Source organism: Eucyclogobius newberryi, unplaced genomic scaffold, assembly GCF_026437365.1.
Source record: "Eucyclogobius newberryi isolate DKJ021-1_F unplaced genomic scaffold, fEucNew1.0.hap1 SCAF_4, whole genome shotgun sequence".
NCBI classification, from domain to species: Eukaryota; Metazoa; Chordata; class Actinopteri; order Gobiiformes; family Gobiidae; genus Eucyclogobius; species Eucyclogobius newberryi.
The window spans coordinates 23,623,396-23,645,027 of NW_027316056.1; the positions used below are offsets into that span (position 1 = coordinate 23,623,396).

At 44.2% G+C, this 21,632-nt stretch overlaps 2 protein-coding genes across 2 annotated transcripts; one reads left to right on the forward strand and one right to left on the reverse strand.

Annotated features, from left to right (window-relative positions):
* Positions 1–6,816: 6,816 nt before the first annotated feature.
* Positions 6,817–10,195, reverse strand: LOC140377993 (uncharacterized). Its single transcript, XM_072463623.1, has 2 exons — positions 8,947–10,195; positions 6,817–8,915 (listed from the first exon to the last, which is right to left on the reverse strand). Exons 1-2 carry the CDS (start codon positions 10,193–10,195, stop codon positions 6,817–6,819), a joined length of 3,348 nt encoding a protein of 1,115 aa, XP_072319724.1.
* A 2,692-nt stretch (positions 10,196–12,887) lies between these two features.
* keap1b (kelch-like ECH-associated protein 1b) lies at positions 12,888–19,747 on the forward strand. The gene is made up of 6 exons (XM_072462320.1): positions 12,888–13,488; positions 14,338–14,583; positions 16,559–17,235; positions 17,513–17,718; positions 17,804–17,980; positions 18,630–19,747. Exons 1-6 carry the CDS (start codon positions 13,183–13,185, stop codon positions 18,875–18,877), a joined length of 1,860 nt encoding a protein of 619 aa, XP_072318421.1. The 5' UTR covers positions 12,888–13,182; the 3' UTR covers positions 18,878–19,747.
* Positions 19,748–21,632: the final 1,885 nt, after the last annotated feature.

Here is a 21,632-nt window from a genome sequence, read left to right on the forward strand (position 1 = left end):
CAAAATATAAATATATTTGAAAAATCAGTAAAATTTTGTTTACTTTTGAATGAAATCCCTTCATATGATTGGTTTCAAACAGATCCTTCATAGATCCATGAGCAGCTTGGACGTCAGTTAAATGTGTCTCTTTGTAACTGGCCTTGTAACAAATAGATACAAAGACAAGTAACATGAAACTGACCTGACAAGTCACGTGAAAACCAAAGCATGGTTTACCTGAGCATGTTTTCCAGGGCTTGATTATTCACAGAATTGAACTGAAAATAAAGAGACCATTTATTAATTGATCAAACCTATATTTTGAATAGCTCCATGGATACAACACCAGTGGCCGTGTCTTGGGCTTTGCTGCCATCTAGTGTGGAATAGTGCACTTTGTGTATTTAGTTTCTATCTATTTTTCTATCTATATCTATCTATATCTATCTATATCTATCTATATCCATTTATATATATCTATATCCATCTATATCTATCTATATCTATTTATATCTATCTATATCTATCTATCTATATCTATTTATATCTATCTATATCCATTTATATATATATCTATATCCATCTATATCTATCTATATCTATTTATATCTATCTATATCTATCTATATCTATTTATATCTATCTATATCCATTTATATATATCTATATCCATCTATATCTATCTATATCTATTTATATCTATCTATATCTATCCATCTATATCTATTTATATCTATCTATATCTATCTATCTATATCTATTTATATCTATCTATATCTATTTATATCTATCTATATCCATCTATATCTATCTATATATATTTATATCTATCTATATCCATCTATATCCATCTATATCTATCTATATCTATCTATATCTATCCATCTATATCTATTTATATCTATCTATATCTATCTATATCTATTTATCTATATCTATCTATATCTATCTATCTATATCTATCTATCAATATCGATTTATATCCATCTATATCTATCTATATCTATCTATATCTATTTATCTATATCTATTTATATCTATTTATATCTATTTATATCTATCTATATCTATCTATATCTATCTATATCTATTTATATCTATCTATATCCATCTATATCTATCTATATCTATTTATATCTATCTATATCCATCTATATCTATCTATATCTATCTATATCTATCCATCTATATCTATTTATATCTATCTATATCTATTTATCTATATCTATCTATATCTATCTATCTATATCTATCTATCTATCTATATCTATTTATATCTATCTATATCTATCTATATCTATCTATATCTATCTATATCTATCCATCTATTCATCTCTGTTGTCATCCCTCTCTATATATATCAATATAAATAGCCTACAGTAGAAAAAGCTTCAGTTGTAGTCATCTGGACTCAGTTAGAAAAAATAGACGTTTCGACTCTCATCCAAGAGTCATTGTCAATAAAAGAATTTAGGTCGAGAACTCCGATATTTATACTATTCTGTGGTAAGTCCAGCCCATTTGGAGGAGCCTTCCTGAAGAGGAAAGAGTCTTCCTCTTGGATGAGAGTCGAAACGTCTATTTTTTCTAACTGAGTCCAGGTGACTACAACTGAAGCTTTTTCTACTATGGAACACGCCTGGACGAATGAGGGATTACACCGACATAAATAGCCTACCCTCAAATAAATACCTTGGGAGATAAAAAAAAAACAGTATCCATAACTTGGAGGAAGTTGAAAACCCAGAGTAAATTCTGCACTTATGGAGGAAGCTAATCAAAACATATAATTGAAAAAAGATATTCAAATTTCAAACTGGTTGGCTTATAAAAAAAGCTTTAAGCCAAACTGCACCGATCTGAGATTTAAGATTTGGATAAGAAAAAAAGTGTTTTTTTTACCAGATTGTAAATGAAAATCAAATGAAAAGCTTTGATATGTTGAAAGAATCCTTTAACTTAGAGATCAAGACTTCTATAGGCACTTGCAAAGAAAGAGTTATTATAATCAAGAAATAAAACAAAGCGCCAACAATTATAACCCTCTGACTGAATTTTTTTTATCAAAGCATATACTGTATATTAGAATTTTCAAGGGGAATAAGATAAGATAAGATAAGCCTTTATTTGTTACACAATGGGGAAATTCCAGTGTTGCAACACAGAGTAGGTGTAGAAGTATAATAATAAGAAACGTATTAAAAAACACGCTTGTAGAAAAACTCTTATAAAAAAAAAACTAAACTAACTAAACTAAAAAATAATAATAATTATAACAATAACAATAATAACACTCTTATTTACAACTGTTACATGGACAGAGAATATTGCACCAGGAGGATTGACATTATGTCACAGTGTTGCACATGACTATGAAGATGAATGACACATGTTCAGGGCTAACAGTGTTTGTTCTAAAGTCTGACAGCAGCAGGAAGGAAAGATCTGTGAAACCTCTTCTTCACACAGAGTGTCTTGCACAGGAGAGCTGATGCCACCACAGAGTTGTAGAAGGTCTTCAGGAGTGGCCCTGTCACTCCAAAAAGAGTAGAGCTGACTCTGGCTCTTCCTGTACAGTGCGTCTGTGTTGTGAGTCCAGTCCAGTTTGTGGTTCAGATGAACACCCAGGTACTTGTATGAGTCCACTCTCTCAATGTGCCTTCCCTGGATGTTCACTGGTGAGGGGGCAGTGGGGTGGCGTCTGTGGAAGTCCACCACCATCTCCTTGGTCTTCCCTGCGTTGATGAGGAGGTGGTTCCGTTGACACCAGTCCAGAAAGTCCTGCTCCAGTCCTCTGTACTCCGCATCATCGTTGTCTGTGATGAGTCTGATGATGGCAGAGTCGTCAGAGAACTTCTGCAGGACACAGCTGTCCGTGTCGTGTCTGAAGTCTGCAGTGTAAAGGGTGAAGAGAAAGGGCGCGAGGACAGTGCCCTGGGGCGCCCCCACACTGCAGGTCCGAGTGTCAGACACAGGACTATTTCTTGGGAGTAGCCAAAACTGGGGTCGGTCTGTGAGGTAGTCCGGAATCCACTCTGTCAGGTCATACTCCACACCAGCCGTCTCCAGCTTGTCCCTCAGGAGCAGCGGCTGATGGTGTTGAAGGCGCTGGAAAGATCGAAGAACAGAATCCTCACAGAGCTGCCCGGCTTCTCCAGGTGAGAGAGAGAGCGGTGCAGCAGGGAGATGACGGCGTCCTCCACTCCGATGCCAGGCCGATATGCAAACTGCAGCGGATCTATGGATAATATCCAAAGTATATGGATGTATCAATGACTTGCACAGCCAATCTACTAAATATAATACAATTAAAATGGGAAGGTACTTTTGCTTTGACGGAAGAGGAGTCGGAAGAAATATGTAGATCACAATGGAGGTCCACAAAGTCCCATGTTTGGAGGGAATTTTGTTTGAAGAATGTGACCCGTTTTTTCATCAACACCATGTCATAGTGCACATTATTCACAGGGAGGGCCGAACGCTGGAGAAACTGTGGTTGCCGGGAGGCAGATCATTATCATGTGTTTTGGGACTGTCCTATTGCACAGAAATATTGGACACAAATTAACAAGGCAATGCAGACCATTTTTGACACCGCTATTCCACTTAATTTTGGAACAATATGTTAAGACCTAAAAACTCCAGCCATGGACATAATTATGGTAATGGATATCTCTGGAACATACTTTTGGGGAAGAAGGCAATCATAAAAAAATGGATGAGACAAATCCGATAATTAAGGACTGGACAGACACATAACTGACATATGCACCATGGAAAAGTAATTATTTCATATATTATTTTTCCTTTGCATAGGTCAGTTTGTTTAATGTACCGGTAAGTTCTACTTGTAATGGCGGTTGGCAGCTTTCGCTCCTTTCTTTTTTTTCTTCTTATTTTTAACAAATGTTATAAGCGTAAAATACATACTTTGAAGATGTACAACTACAGTAGGTGGCGGTAGCCAACCACCATTAAAGGTAACACAACAACAACAACAACTTTACTTTGTGTCTTTTCTTTGGCTCTCAAGAAGATGTTTGTTGCACTGTTACTTTCAGTCACATAGGAAGTTGCCAAAATAAAAGCAAAACCTTATAAATGTAACTTTACAGGGAGGGAGACGAGCGCAAAGGAAACTAGGACAGAGGAGGGACAGAGGAGGGACAGAGGAGGGGCAGAGGAGAGACACAGGACACTGGGCATTATCCTATCGCTCAAAACACATCTATTACACTCAGTGTGCGCGCATTTCTCCAAATGTCTCACGCCCCCCGTAGTGCGGCCCTGTGCCCCCCAAATGGGCGCGCCCCACACTTTGAGAAGCTCTGCCATTGAGCCATAATACCAATCCAACATAGTGAGACTAGAGAGCAGCTAAAGAGATTCTGTTTCTATAGCAATTGTGATGGCCATCTTGTGATTGTAGGAGCAGCAAAATGAATATAGAAATAATAGAAGTGTTATTATAATGCTTTTTTTTTTTTAATGACAAACAATTGTATAATTCTGATCCTAATAATGCAGGGAAATTTACCTGTATATGTCAGGATTTTTTTCCCTCTGAATTATGATCTAAGAACACTGCATTGCACTTTGTAAGTCAATAGCCAACAACTCTCAATAGCCAACACGTCTCAACCATTATAAATAGCCTATTCTTTTTACTCTTACAAGTGTTCAACTTCCTCTTATTTTGGATGAGATCTTTGCAGTTACAAAATGGCTGCTAACTTGCATGTTAGCTGCTATAGGTTACCACGGTGATATCTAGCTCTAGTTTTATTATACCAAAAGTGTTTGGCCATTGCTCCTTCAAAATAAAAGTTTGAGCACTGTTTGACCCCGTCTTTACAACGGGTGGTGACGTGACGGGCTTTTATTGTGAAGGTAATGTGGGCTGGTTCAATGCTTAGTCATGGTGAATTACAGCTTCTTTCCTTCCTCTGTGGCGGACACAACTCTGCAAACTGCGATGGAGGATCTGAGCTAGATTACGTGAGTATCTTTTGTTCCACTATTACAGTGGCATTACTACATCAAACAACATTAACTACGTACTATTTCCGTACAATTACAGCCGCGTGTGTTCGCCTTTTAACCACCGCCTGGGCTTATTTCTATTATTGGAGGGCTGTTTGTTTTGCTGTCAGCTTTATTTCCGACACATACTCTCACGAGATCCACTTGTTTGTCACACAAACGTGTTATTTACTCGTAAACAATGACCCATACTGCAGATTTGAACAGGCATTGTTGTGTGCAAACGTGGCTGGTCATTATTTTGCCGCTTAATAAATGCGCGCACAAATAGTTATGTCTGTTTTTGAGTCTTGAAGGGCGCCACTTCCTCCATGGAAGTTTATGTAAGCAGCTGCTGCCCTCTGGGTCATGTTTTGGTTGGAGACTTCTGGCACTTTCAATGAGTCGCCACTACACACCCAATAACGAAAGTTACGACTGTAACTACGGTTCTAGGAATCCCGGATGACCGCCAGAGGCGGTGCATAAAGCACTGGATGGTCATCCTTGCGCATACACAGGTCGAGAATTAATAACAAAAAAGTCACCTTTGACCCCCCTGTGGCTCACGTGAGTCTATATAGTCACGTGACACCGGGAGCTCAGTCCCTGGAAACCTTCTCGCAAAGCACGAGAATTCCGAGGGACCGGATGCTCTGGCGGTCATCCGGGATTCATAGAACCGTAGTTACAGTCGTAACTTTCGTTCTATTTCATCCCTACTAACCGCCAGAGGCGTTGCATAAAGCACTGGATGACGAATACCAGCAGGGTCCCGAGGAATAGACAAAACCATACCTCAATGGGACGCAGAAGAGTGTTGCCGGAGAACCTCTTCCAGCGGTTGTGGAGAAACCACATTCACTCTGTAGAATCTTGCAAATGTATTCGGGGATGTCCAAGAGGCCGCCGCACAGATCACGTCCAAGGACACCCCGTTCATAGCGGCCCACGAAGTTGAGAGCCCCCTTGTGGAGTGGCACCTCACCCCGGACGGCAACGGTCGCCCTTGTCGAGTATAGGCTTCCGTGATTACGTCAACAATCCAGCGCGCGAGACGCTGTTTGGACAGAGCCTGGCCCTTGCGCGGGCCGGCAAAACAAACAAACAGGCTCTCAGATTTGCGTATCAACGCTGTAGCACGCACTTATGCCTCAAGCGCACGGACAGGACACAGCTGTTCGGCGGCAGATCCCGCACCAAAACGTGCAAGTTGTAGCGGCCGGTTGTGCCCCTCCGACAAAATCACCTTTGGAACAAAATCTATATTCGGCCAAAGGGAAACCCCAGAGTTGTCGGGGTGCCAACGAAAACAGGAGTCTGCCACGGACAAAGCCTGGAGCTCACTCACCCGCTTCGCAGAGGCCATTGCCAGAAGGAATCCCGTCTTCATTGACAGCCATTTAAGGTCAACCTGCGACAGAGGCTCAAATGGAGAGGATCGCAACGCCTCCAGCACCAGGGACAGGTCCCACGCCGGGGCCACAGACCGGGCCGGCGGATGCAAACGCCGAGCATCCTTTAGAAAAAGGGAAATATCTTGGTTACGGCCAACCGAGAAACCATTCCACCCCACATGCCCACAAGAAATTGCGGCAATGTATACCTTCAGGGTAGATGGAGAGCGCCCCTGGCCAAGTAGCTCCTGCAGGAATGCGAGCACCGTTGACACAGCACAATGCACTGGATCCTCCCCGCTTTTGCGACACCAGGCGTCAAACAGTTTCCACTTGCAGGAATACAGAAGACGGGTAGACCGGGCACGAGCATTGCTTATTGTGTTCCTAATCTCCCCGGCGTACCTCGAGAAGGTCAGGCCGGGCCCTGCAGCGGCCATACCCAGAGCTTCAGGCGCTCGGGATTGGGGTGCAGAATCTGACCCCCTAGTTGAGAGAGGAGATCCCGCCTGGGGGGGAGACGTCTCGCTGTGCCGCAGCAGAGCCTGCGCAGCAAAGGAAACCATGTCCTCCCTGGCCAAAACGGGGCCACAAGCAGGAGACTGTGGCCCCCCCGAAAGACCCTGAGAAGCGTCTGATGAATCAGGGGGAATGGGGGAAATGCATAAAGCATCGTCCTCGGCCAGTCGTGAGCCAGTGCGTCCTGACCCAGTGGGCTGGCCCTGTCCGCCAGCGAGAACCACTGAGGGCAGTGTGTCGCGTCGCGGGAGGCAAAAAGATCCACCTGTGCCCTGCCGAAGGTCTCCCAAATGTCCCTCACCACCTCCGGGTGAAGCTGCCAGTCCCCCGGCAGCGGCCGATGGCGAGACAGGAAGTCCGCGGACACATTCCAAACCCCCGGAATGTGAACAGCGCTCAGACTGGCAAGGCGCGGGGTAGCCCAAGTCAGGACCCGTTGTGCAATCCTGAACAGGGTCACCGACCCAGTGCCGCCCTGGTGATTTATGTGAAAAACCACACTGGTGTTGTCGGACCGTACCATGACATGACGGCCGCGCAGGTGTGGCAAGAAATGGCGCAGCGCTAGCTCGACAGCCAAGAACTCCAGCACATTGATGTGCAGCCTGCTCTGCCTCTGGGACCATGACCCTTGCACCATCCGTGCCTGCCATGTCGCACCCCAGCCTAGGAGGGATGCGTCGGTGTACACAACCTCCCGTCTGGAAGGAAGAGGCCCCAGCGGAACGCCCTGTGTCATAAAGGCCTCGTTCCGCCACCTGCATAGAGACACCCGGCATTGGGGAGATACGGGTAGCCGCTGCCGCCTGTGATCCTGACGTGTGGGGTCCAGGTGTAGGCTGTTGAGCCACATCTGAAGGGGGCGCAAAGACAGCAGCCTCAGAGGAACCACCGTTGCGGCCGCAGTCAGCTTGCCCAAGAGGCTTAGGAACAAGACGTAGGGAAGAGAACTTCCCTGTCGAAAGTCCCGCAACGTTCCCAAAATATCGTCCACCCGCTTGGGCGAAGGGCGTGCAGTCGCTGTATGGGAGTCGAGGACCATGCCGAGGAAAGTTGCTACCTGTGACGGCACAAGGCAGCTCTTTGCCAAGTTCACCCGCAGCCCCAAGTTGGCCACGTGCCTGAGCACAGTCTCTGTATCTTGAAGCACCTGCTCGTGGCTGGGCGCACAAATGAGCCAGTCGTCCAGATAGGGCAGAATCCGCAACCCCTGGTCCTGCAAGGGGGACAAGGCTGCAGCGACGCACCTTGTAAACACTCGAGGGGACAGAGATAACCCGAATGGCAGGACCCTGAACTGGAAGTGTTCTCCCCGGAAAGCAAAGCGGAGAAACTTCCAATGTGGCAGTGCAATGGGGACATGAAAATATGCATCCTTCAGGTCTACTGTTATGAACCAGTCGCCTGGGGAGATCGCCTGGAGCACTTGTCTGACCGCCAACATTCTGAAAGGGAGTACCTTTAAAAACATATTTAGACCCCTGAGGTCCAGAACTGGGCGTAAATCGCCCGTCTTCTTGGGTACTAAAAAATAACGGGAATAAAAGCCCCCTGGATCCAGCAGGGGGTCCACAGGAACTATCGCCCCCTTGTCCAGCAAGGTGCGAATCTCCTGAGAGAGCGCCTGCGCCTTGGCCGAATCCTGAATAACTGTCATTCGGATCCGACCAGGAACAGGAGGCCGGCGTCGGAACTGCAGATTATACCCTTCGGACAGCCTGGCCAGCACCCAAATATCTGGGGAGTGAGCCGTCCAGTACTCCAGCTGTCCTGGGGAAAAATGTCCTACCGCCGGCCCTGTGGCCTCATCTGGAGGACCCTCGACGCCGCCCGGGTTTGTGGGGGCCACGGCCGGGCTGTGAGGAACGGGATGCACGGGACGGACGAAATCCAAATCTTGGGGCCTGTTGCAAGTCTGAGTCATGATGGGGCGGTGGTGTGTATCTCCGTGAAGAAACGGGAGGGGCGGCCTGAGCCAGTCGATGAGACCCCCGCCTATGAAGCCCAGCCAACTGTTGCCGTGTACGGCAAGCCTGGGCCGTGCGCTCTAGAGCCTCCTGGGCGGCCGGGCCAAATAGTTCTCCGGGAAGAACTGGAACACCCCTCAAGGTCTTCCTACTGGCCTCAGAGAGCGGAGACTGTGCCAGCCATACTTGGCGGCGAGCTTGCACTAATGTAGAGAGCAGTCGCCCTAGTTCCCTTGACATGAGGGCAAAAGCCTGCAAGGAGGCATCAACCAGCCCATGTGTTGGTTGGTCCACTGGCACCGTCTCAAGGGAAACCGACAGGCCAAGCATTAAATGAGACAATGAGTTCCCAATGCGACCCATACGAGCTCCCATGTCGTACGCCTTACACAGAAGGTCGTCTGTAACCCGGCACTGTGGTCGTGGACACCGGGCATTAGTCCGTAAAGTCTCCTCTGGGCGGACGATGAGGGAGGCAATAGCCGGCTCCACTGCCGGCATATGTCCCAGGCCAAGCTTCTGAGGATCCTGCATCAGTGCCAAAACCCTGCCATCTGAAGTAGGCCTCGAAAATGCCTTTGGGTCTGTCCAACAGGCATGCAGTTCCTTAATGTACTCCTCCGAGGGAGGAACTGCAAAGTGGGACGCTGCAGCCTGGCGCCGAAAGAAGGCGCTCGAGGGTGCCGCCTCATCCCGCGGAACATCCAGCTTTAAGCGGGAAAGTGCCGTCCGCAAAGCCGCTGTGACAGTGTCATCACTGTCGGCCTGAGAGCCGGCAGAGGCCAGTGAGCCAGATTCTGAAACTCTGGAGCTCAGAAGATCAGACTCCAGCTGAAACTGCGTGTCTGAAGCAGCCACAGATATGACGTCATCATATACTGAGGCTGTGCCATGCCCCTCATGCCGTTGTGCCACCACACGACTGGCATCAGTCTGGAGAGTCTGGATAACTGCCCGCATTTGGGCCAGTTCAGATGTCAGCGTGCTCACTTGAGCCGCTAACTTCCCGGGGCCCTTTTTCTTAAATGGGGGGCCGCCTTGAGTAGCCGTGGACGGCCGCTTGAGGCCCCCAGTCTGGCCAGCTGGTAACTGACTCGGAGGCGCCACAGACAACCAGTCTGAAGCGTCCTCGAAAGCCACCAAGCGCGCCACACGCACAGACCGGGGCATAACTGAACAGTTGGAGCAAGCATCATCGGAGAGTGCCTCCCGAAGATGATCCACTCCAAGACAAGCAGGGCAGAGATCATGCCCATCGTCAGGCTGCAGCGGCGCCAGGCAGGACCGGCAGCACAGGGACTCCAGCATGATAAGACCGGAGCCAATAGAGTCGGGTCGAGCGGAACGCCACTAGCGACTCTAAGATGTAAAACCTCTTACCTACCCCGGTAAGAGGGGCGCAGCGGGGTCAGGTCGAGCAGTGAACGCCACTAATGACCCGCTATATGAGGGGACACCGCGGGGTCAGATCGAGCAGGGAACGCCACTAATGACCCGCTATGTGAATGAGACGCGCGGGATCAGACTGAGCTGAGCACGCCACTAATGACCCAATGTAAACACAAAACCAGCTACACGTAACCACCAGGTCGAGCCAAAAACGCCACCGCTGGTGTGTAACTGGCTGAAAACAAAGCAGTTCAGAACTAATGACCCGAACACGGCTATAGTTAGAACTTGTATCAGTAAACCAAACAACCGGCTTTAGCACGGATAAACACAGAACTGGGTACAATTGTACGGTTCAAATTCAACAAAAAACTACCGAGCGCACGGTTACGGCAAAATGCATTAATGGGGTACTTACCAGTCGTAGAAAACAACGTAAATATACCTCCTATTGCAACAGGTCCGACACGCTTGTGCAGCCCCAGGAGGGCGAGCGAACTCGCTGCACCGACTGTACCACAGAGGGATCACAGGGCTAACAGGCTACAAGCGGCAAAACGAACCAACTTTGTGGAAAAACAGCAATATTAGCCGAACAACCACGTATACAACCTACATGCGAGAAGGTGAAAAGGGACTGAGCTCCCGGTGTCACGTGACTATATAGACTCACGTGAGCCACCGGGGGGTCAAAGGTGACTTTTTTGTTATTAATTCTCGACCTGTGTATGCGCAAGGATGACCATCCAGTGCTTTATGCACCGCCTCTGGCGGTCAGTAGGGATGAAATAGAACTGGTTCACTTTAACTGTATGAGCCGGTGAACATGACGCCCTGAAGCAGAAATGAGGCAGTGTTTCCCACAGAGCAGAGCAGATTATGTGATGGCCCCAGAGTCATGTTATTGTCATGTGCAGATCACAGAACACTCACTCCCGCAACATTACCGGCTCTGCTCTGTTCACACTTCACCTGGCAATTGTCTCTGCTTCTGTCACTATAGCAACGTGAGACCAAGCTTGTAAACACCTTCCCTGCATTAGTCCTGGTGATTTACCAGGGTATTTGCCGGATCAAAAATGGAGGGAATTCATAAACATGTCGCTGCTCTGGCAAAGTGCAGGTAAATTCCCAGGTCAGACTTCATGTGTGAATAGGGCTTATGTTGGCTCTAATCATTTAGATTTTAAACATTTAATCTCAATCAAATTTACAGATGATCATTGCCTATAGTTCATCTTAAAGATGTTCTTTTTTCCGATTATAGTTGTCCTTAAAGTTAAATGTTAAATGTAGGGCTGAAAGAAGTACATCGATCAGTCACATCTAATTTAGTAATAAAATTATAGTTATTCAAACTCTACTCAGACTCCAAACATATCATGTGCGGGGAGTATTTTTATGACTCAGACTAAGGAATTACACCAAAATGACACAGGAAATGTTTGTTGTTCTTGTCAAATTTAGTAAAAATCTGAAATTCACAGGGCTAAACTAAACTGCTAATCGACCAATGGATTTGGAAAATAATCTTTTGTTGCAGCTCTAGTTAGATGAAAACACACTGGACAATAACGTTTGGTTTTGTGATGCTATGTATAGTCCAAAATGTCTCCTCCTTAATCTAAAAACATCGGACTATGTGGGGCAAACATAGTCTTTTCTATTAATGGGAATCTATTCTATTCTGTAAAGAGTAAAATAATGATTTACATTAGGGAGTTTTGGCTGACAAAGCAACTCGTAATTGTAGAAGAATTCCCAGTAAATTACATTGATTTAGAAGGTGTTGCATTATACACACATTTTGGACTAGTCTGTTTGTCTGTGGTCAGGTTATTGCACAACTTGTCCTCTCCAAATCCAAAACTGACAAACATGTTCTTCAAAACTATTTCACCCGCACACCTGGAGGGAAAGCCACAGCAATAAATCAAAATCAAGTTACTCTGCCTTGTGTTACAAAGGTGTTACTAAGGACAGAACTAGAAGCTAATGCTAGTAGTTAACTCATAAAATAACTTGTTTATTGAGAGGTGTTTTATAACGATGACTTTTGGTTTGCCTAAGCTCAGCTTCGTGAACTCTCATCATAAGTTATGGTAATGATTAGTCATGTGTTCCAGATGTGGGCTTTGCCTTTTTATACAACGATTGTCAACTCTTCATTGTTGTTGAGCAACCCTGACTCTTGCTGTCCTGTGCACCTGAGTGTCCTCCCTCTGATCTAAAGAAACACTTCTTCTTATTCCAGTTTAATGATGTCGCAGATACTGTCCTGAGTTTCAACTTGATACATAAATGTGTTCCTCATTTATGTATCAAGTGTAAAGTGCAACTCTACAGGGAAAGTCATCTTTACTGTTATTAAGACTCTTTAAGAGTGTTTTTCTATTAATAATAACTGAGTTATGTTTTCTGTTGACTGTACCTACTTAACACTATTAGTGGTTTTAAGTGGTGTTTTTAGATTCTCTCAACTTTATTCCTCTCTTTGCAGTTCTTATCTGAACAAATGTCTGTGAAGAAATTCCTGGGCTGGTATCCTTGAGGAAGCGATCCTCTTCCACATTGGGCACTTGACCCTTTACTTCACCACTGAGTGGGTCAACAAGCTCTCCCTCTACAGCTATGAGTTTAGGCTGATCTAGTCATAACAATGCTGGATCTGCTCTTGGCCACACAGCCATGACCGGAAACTGCCATGGATCCCTTCAATAATGCCATAATAATCTTTGACTTGACTGTTTTGAACAGAAGGAAATGCTAATTGTCACATGAGTTGGGAGTTACAGTTGTGGACTTTTCGTTCTGCCAGGCTCTTTTTGTTTTTATTGTTTTAGTGCACGGTGCAGACATGTCCCGCTGGACGTTGCTCAGTTGTTGAGGTGGAGAAAGTGTAGGTCATGACACAGTGCCTGACAGAATGCAAAGCGCTGGTGACTCCATCCACGCGCAATGGCCACCGTGTCTTCAGCTACACTCTGGAGAGCCACACCGCGGCCGCCTTCAGGATCATGAACGAGCTGCGTTTGGAGCGGCAGCTGTGCGACGTGACGCTGAGGGTGTGCTACAAAGACCTGGAGGCCGTGGACTTTGTGGCTCACAAAGTGGTGCTGGCCTCATCTTCTCCAGTGTTCAGGGCCATGTTCACCAATGGCCTGAAGGAGTGCGGGATGGAGGTGGTGCCCATCGAAGGCATCCATCCAAAAGTGAGTGTGTTCCCTCTTCAAACTCTCTTGTATTTCTGTTTTTAAGTTGACTATCATTTAAAAAAATAATAATAATTTCAGTATAGTGCAAATAGAGAAATTACACTGCTGTGCTTTTATAGTCACTCACAATGACTTTGCAGTTGTTGCTGTATAAGGAAGTTCATGAAGAAGAATTTGCAAATGCAAGGCAAGTTTATTTGTAGAGCACATTTCATACAGAAGGCAATTCAAAGTGCTTCACACAACACAAAAAATGCATTAAAATCACAAAGATATTACAGAAATCACAAAACAGTTTAAGACATGAAAGAGAAGAGTGCAGAGAAGATCCTGTCAGTCATATGCACACAAAGACAATAGATCTATCCCTGGAGAAATGTTTTAATGACTTGACGAGTAAATCTAATTGTGATTTTTGCAATGGTATTCAGACTAATTTGCAATATATGTTTGAAAATTTGGATCATGTTCAGTCAATTCAAATGCATTGATGGAGCACATTTAAAGCAGCCGAGGCTAAACTTTGTCAGGTAGAGCAACAAAAACAGTATTTGCAATATGATAAAACAAAAATAAAACATGTCTGTTCTTGCATTACATTTGAGAAAAGAACTAAAAGAATCCCATACATTTCAGAATATGTTTGTATAGATCTAAAACTAAAGGCCGTTTTCTATTCAAAAACAGGATATTTGGTTGTTTACAACAGACATTGTATTATCTAAATAATTGCAGTCTTTTTATTTGATTGATGCGCCAGGTTAAATTGTAATTTCGATGTGACTGCCTGACTCTACCTGTTGGAAGCTTGTAATGGCCTTTGTATTCTTTTGTTTTTGTCCCCAGGTCATGGACCGACTCATTGAGTTCGCTTACACAGCCAGTATCTCCGTTGGGGAGAAGTGTGTGATTCATGTTATGAACGGGGCTGTTATGTACCAGATCGACTGTGTGGTCAAGGCCTGCTGTGATTTCTTGGTTCAGCAACTTGATCCCAGCAATGCAATCGGCATCGCTAACTTTGCTGAACAGATCGGTTGTACAGAGCTTCACCAGAAGGCCCGTGAATACATCTATTTGAACTTCAGTCAGGTAAAGAGCTGGATTTTAATTTAATATTAATGGAATATGTTTTATACATACACATCAGCCATAACGGTTTACATTATTACGTTATTATCTTATTTGCCTCACTACGCTGTTGTGAAATGAAGTCAGTCATGAGTGTTTTGTATATTTATTTATTTATTTGCTAGCTTCATTATTTGTATTATTATTATCATTATCATTATTATCATTAGGCCCGAGCGCCACAAGCTGGCGAGAGGCCTATTAACCTCGTAAGGCCGTGCAAAGCACGGCTGCGAAAGTGCGCACGTAGTGCGCACGAAATCGAGCGCGAAGCGCTCGCCCACTTCCAAACACTCACTAACGCACTCCTTCACTCATGCACGCCCCGTGCATACTAATTAGTAGTAGGAAAATGGAACATTACCGTTGTAAACGGGCGAAGCCCGTGCAAAAGTGCGCACTAAACGAGCACTTTACATTGAGATGACGACCGCAAAGCGGTCGTCATCCCCATATAAAGCACTCATTTGCGCTAAGTAGCTCACGAATACGTTCCCCATCTCTTGCATGTTCCGTGCATATAAGCATGTAATGCAAAAATTGAACATTATTACTGTATAGAGGGCCAAAAACACAAAGTGGGCGGAGCCCACTCAAAATTAACGAAAGTACCCGTCAGTGACCAGGGACCCACACCATGACGTAGGAAAGCGCGAGCGCTTTCCGAAAATGTATAGTTTATGATATTTGAAAAATGGGAAACATTGTTTTCGCATCGGAATATTATTCTTTCTTCTTTCTTTCTTTCTTTCTTCTCGGGACCAACCCCCCTATTTTTCACCCAGTGAACATTGACGAAAAGTCACAAAAATGTTCACACCTCTAAAAATCGTGCCTCTCTACATTCTGGCTATTTCCCTTTTCTAAAATAAAAAAAATTGGCGCGTCAGCGCCCCCAAATGTACCAAAAATACATTGAGAGATGGGAAATGACACAAAAAAAATCTGATCGTAGAATCATGAAATTTGGTGCAGAGGTAGTTGGTGACAAGAGAAGTAAAGTAAAAAATATTATTACGGCAACGCCGTCCGCCCAACCAAATGTCGGCCATATTGCTTCAAAAATGGCTAAACATGACTTCGGAGTTTTTCCAAACGTCGTACTTTTACGAACTCCTCCCAGGGCGTTGGCCCTAAAAAGCTGAAATTTGGTGAAAATGCTACTGAGGAGTGGGACATCAAAAGTTATCCAAATTACATTGATACCTGTCACGGTCTCTGTGCGGCGAAGCCGCAAACTGTAGCTAGAATTTCAGAAATCTCCCATATTTAAAATTTCTGCCGTTTGCGCAGATAAAGTCCGAATTGCGTCAAATTAGAATCAGTTGTTAAACTCTTTGCCCTAAACCTAATTGAAGTGAAATAAATTCATTTGGCGCCACAGCGCCCCCTACAGATTTTATATGGAGTTTAAATGTTTAGTTTTGCGAAATTATATGAAATTTGACACACAACTCAATTTTAGCATCCCCATCAAAAAAGTCAATGAGACCCATGTCATAATTGTTATGGCGTTGCCGTAACGATGACCGAAACCTCCCATGTTATTCCAATGGGGAAATCGCCAGAACATGTTTACACTTTAGACTTTCACAAACTCCTCCCAGGGCGTCAGCCCTATTAACCTGAAATTTTGTGAGACTCATCTTCAGGACCATCAAAAGTTATCCACATTTTTATTCAAAGAGTCACGGTGTCTGTGCGGCAAAGCCGCACATTTTGCCAAGAATTCAAAATAAAATAGCTTTTTGATGGTAAAACAAAGGGGAGAAGATGTGACAGCGTCAGATTCAGCAGTAGGCGTAATAAAAGGACAATTGGGGCGCGTTAGCGCCCCCTCCTCTTGCGGCGTGGCGGCGGCGTGGCGAGGGCCGATCATTGCCGCTTGCGGCTATATTTATCATTTACTATCTATCTGTTTAAACCCTATTTTTAGGTCGCAACACAAGAGGAATTTTTCAACCTGTCCCATTGCCAGCTGGTGAACCTGATCAGCCGGGATGAGCTGAACGTGCGCTGCGAGTCTGAAGTGTTTCATGCCTGCGTGGCATGGGTCCGGTACGACCGTGAAAACCGGAAGCCGTACGTCCAGGCCCTGCTTCAGGCTGTCCGCTGTCACTCGCTCACCCCAAACTTCCTGAAGACCCAGCTACAGTCTCTGGAGTGGGATCCAGAGTGTAAAGACTATCTTGCTCAGATTTTTCAGGACCTCACCCTCCACAAACCCACCAAACTAATCCCCTGCCGTACGCCCAAGGTTCCCCAGCTGATCTATACTGCGGGGGGCTATTTCCGCCAGTCTCTCAGTTACCTGGAGGCATACAACCCCTGTACGGGAGCGTGGCTGAGGCTGGCCGACCTGCAGATTCCTCGCAGTGGATTGGCCGCCTGCGTCATCAGTGGGCTCTTCTATGCTGTGGGCGGAAGAAACAACGCCCCTGACGGCAACATGGACGCGAATGCACTGGACTGCTACAACCCTATGAACAACTGCTGGCTCCCCTGCGCCCCCATGAGTGTGCCACGGAACAGAATCGGAGTTGGAGTCATTGATGGCATGCTGTACGCTGTGGGTGGATCGCATGGATGCATTCATCACAACAGTGTTGAAAGGTATGTTATTAAAGACGGACGGCCGGCAGTTTTGTTTTGTCATTTGGTCAACTAAAAGTTCAAATGTGCTTGGATTATTCATTGTCAAACAAAAGAAGTTACTGAATGACTTGGGTAATGTGTCGTGGTTAATTACAAACGGACAGTTGAAAAGGATAAATTCAAGTTAGAAATTCCCCTCACAATATTCTTCTGTCCTCGGATGACTCCGTGAGAAGAGTTGGCATAATATTACAAAAGAAGGAGGGACTTATTGATCAAATATACTTGTTTGCAGGTATGATCCAGAGAAGGATGAGTGGCATTTGGTGGCCAACATGTTAACCCGTCGAATTGGTGTTGGCGTGGCGGTCATCAACAGGCTGCTTTATGCCGTCGGGGGGTTTGATGGAGCGAATCGCCTCAGTTCCTGTGAGTGCTACAACCCCGAGAGGGACGAGTGGAAGTCTATAGCCTCGATGAACACGGTGCGCTCTGGGGCCGGTAAGTAAAACAATGATATGAAAGCAATGTGTAAATCTTCTCTGGTTCACCCAGGAGTGAGAATGTGGACATTCCTTCTCTCTAGGTGTGTGTGCTCTTGGAAATCACATTTTTGTCATGGGAGGCTATGACGGTACCAATCAGCTGAACAGTGTAGAGCGCTACGATGTGGAAACTGACACATGGAGCTTTGCTGCCTCTATGAGGCACAGACGCAGTGCTCTGGGAGTCACTGCCCTTCATGGACGCATCTATGTGTTGGGTGAGTAAAGGCATGAGTATGAACAAATACACATACTATCTGACTGAGGCCTGTACTATGAAGCTGGATTAGTGGGTTAGTGAGGTGATTAGCAGTACTAGTCTAGATCGCTGTGGTAAAATGCTGTGAACTCATAACCTGCTCTGGACCAGGTTAAGTGTCCCAATATGACTCTGACCAATCAGAGATGAGAATCCAGCTGCCGCAAGTGACCGGGTTAAAGGGAGAGCAGCGCAGCGTAATATTATAAGATTTTTAAAAGGGAATGATATTTAAATACACATATTCCCATTATTATTAGTAATACTGTATTACCTTAATACACACTATTAAAATGGTATATTTTATAAGTGATTTAGTGCTCATGCTTGGCATTTCATGTTTGAAGTACGCAGCTCTTCCCTTCTCCGTTGTGCTGATTGCTCTGTGCACGTGCATGATTTCATTCAGAAAATCCAGATTTGACAGAGCGAGTTGGACAGTTTGAGACGCTCATGTCTGGGCTAGTCTATCCAGGAAAGAGAAACTTATCCAGGATGAGTTCAACCAGCTTTGTATACATGCTTCTGGTGTAGATTGTAGTCTTGTTGTCATCAAGTGGATGGTAGTGGAGAAATGTCATGTTTTGTATTCTGTACGTTTATTCCAGGAGGTTATGATGGCAACACTTTTCTGGACAGTGTGGAGAGTTACGACCCCGAGAGCGACACATGGGCAGAGGTGACGCACATGACGTCGGGCCGAAGTGGCGTTGGTGTCGCAGTAACCATGGAGCCCTGCCCGAAGGGTCTGTCTCTGAATCAGACGCCGGACGGAGAGTGCGGGGGCTCGTCTCCCACCGAACACTCGGACCACTCCCCTCACGGGTCACACCAGCGGACACACAGGCACTCATGAGGCTAGCTCCCAAAACGCTACATTTTCAACTTCAAAACTTTGGACAGGATTTAAAAACACACCACTTGCTGCCTCATTGTTAGATTTAGTCAAAGGTCTTGTTTCTGTAAGTTAAATGTCAAAAATGAAGTACATTTTCTCCAGGGATATATTCCTCCCTGGTAAGGTCATTCAGTTGGCTTGATAGGGACATAAGGGCTCCCAATGGGCTGAATACCGCAGTATGTTTGTAGCATTTGTCAGTATGGGCACTTGTTTTCCAAAGTGCCAGTAAATAGGCTCGTGCGGGCATTAATCCTGTCAGTATATTGTGGAAAAGAAGACAATAAGGTATGAAACCCTGTTGTGATGATACATAAATGTGTTTTTGAACTGTGAAATTTAGAAATTCACCCTTTTGTCTGGTGATGAGTGCCAATAGAAGTTGGTTTAGCATTTGGTTTGCTGATCTTCTTCATCCCATTGAACCATTTTTGCACAACTTTTATAAACCTCAAAAACAAAAGCAACTGTATAGTGTATACTTGTCTACAAGTGGCAAATTTGCAAAATATGTGTATTTCTAACAGCTGTTTAAGCTACCAAGATTTCTTAGTGTTTTTTATACACTGATGTTGTTCCAAGAAGTCTTTAATTTATTTGAGTGAATCTATGTTTCTTTTTTCCAAACTGACCTTGAGTCAACCTTTGTATTGAATTAGACTCTGGTGGTGTGTTTTTGAGTAATTTGCATGTGGATGTTTGCAAAACTTTTGCTTCAGCACAAAGGCGCTTCCTATTGAATTGTAAGGAAACTCTTTAAGGCTGGCTTTGTACAAATGTACAGAAAGGTACGAGCACACACTGTAAAGTAAAGATGTTGTTGTAAAATTGTGTTGAGTTTCATTTGAAAGGTAAATGTACTGTGTAGTTAAGATATTTGAAGCATGACCACTGGATGGGGCCAACGAGCTTCTGAAGTAAAGAAAATGGTGTGTAAAACCATATTTTTATGAATCAAGTAGTGTCAATAATTTTACGGCACCAAAATCTATTGAATAAACTAAAATATTGAGTTACCAGACGGAGATGAGATGAGGGTGTTATCATCCGGTGTTTGTCCACCGGTAAAGCCACCGCCAGGTGAATGCCCAATGCCATCATTATATCATTTAAGAGGAAACCTCCAGAGATTACGGGGCCTTTGCAAACACTTCACGCCTGATCCGACCGGTCATCCCCATACTTTGAATACTTTAACTTGGTGTTCAAGGTACTTTCACAAAAAGATGAGCAGAAGACGTTGGATAAGAGAAAAACACAGACATCAAAAGCACAAAAAAGACAATAGAATAGACAGATGCCATCAAATCCATACCACGCCATAATTAATCACACATCCATTCTTGTAGACGGAGCATTATTTATCATTCTGAGCTTTAATTTAGCTGCGTATGTGGTTTTATTTTGAAAACAACTCTCGGATGTTGTTTATTCTCCGTGCGCTTTACACCGGTGAGTTCCGTGTGCTTCTGGGCTGGGCCATGAAGAAAGGTTTGTCTGCTCTTCACACTTGTGCTGTCGGACTCCAGCTCATCCCCGCGCTCAGGTAAGCGCACTTTCTACACCAAAGTTCTTTATGGCATAAGTTTAAGACTATTCTATTTTGTTAAACTCTCACGTTTGTTTGTCGTGTTGTTATATCTCAGATTATTGCCATAGTTGTTAAATGTGTTTAGTGTTATTCTGTTTTCCTTATTATAAGCTATAATATTCATTTAGTATCATGTGCTTATAGTTTGTGTTCTGTTACATGATTAATCTTAAGGCTCTTTTAAGTGGTTATAGTTGTGTTTCTGGCTTTTCTCTTTACTCCTGACGTTGTGGTCAAACTAGTTTTACTACTTTGTGACTTAGTGCTGAAATGGGGGAGCACGCATGTGAAGTGTGTATTCATTGTCTCTGTAAGAATACTGATACCATCACTGTATCCTTTCTTACAACTGTATAAAATAATGTACAATGAGAATCACAGTCAGTGTTGGGAAGAATACTAAATGTTTAATTTACAGAATACTGAATAACTGTATTAAGATGTTTTTGTTATGTATTTTGTTATTTGGTATTAGTATTGTATTCTGAATGGAGAATGTTTTCAGAATATAGTTGAATTAGAGTGTAAAAACATAACATAAGATTAACACTTTTTTTCCTCATTACAAGAGAACCATCCATCCATCCATTTTCTAACGCTTGTTCCCTTTCGGGGTCGCGGGTGACTGGAGCCTATCCCAGTAACTTTGGGCCTTAGGCGACAAGACAAGAGAACCTTCACCAGAAATTAAAAAAATATATGCACATGCACTCACTATACGAGCTTTGTTTTCTTTGTTTAGTTAAGATTTTTTAAAGAACATGAAAAAACAAAAACGGAGCAAGATCAGAGCGAGTACAGAGAAAACAAAACAAAAGACTTCATATAAAACAAGATGACCCCCAAAAAGTTTCCCATTTTACCCACTCAAATTTGTTAATTTAATAATAATTTAATTTTAGTCTGAATGTGATTTTCCCCCCATTTTTCTACTGTTAAGAGCTTTGTTTTCTACTTTGCTCACTAACTCAGTTCAAGGCCTTAAATTGTATTTTGGAATACCATAATGTATTCCTCTGATCTTACAAAATAACTTCTGAATACCACCAAATGAAAGACCAACTGTACCAAACTACACTTTATGTAATTTTGATACATTTATACAGTTACTTCCCAACACTG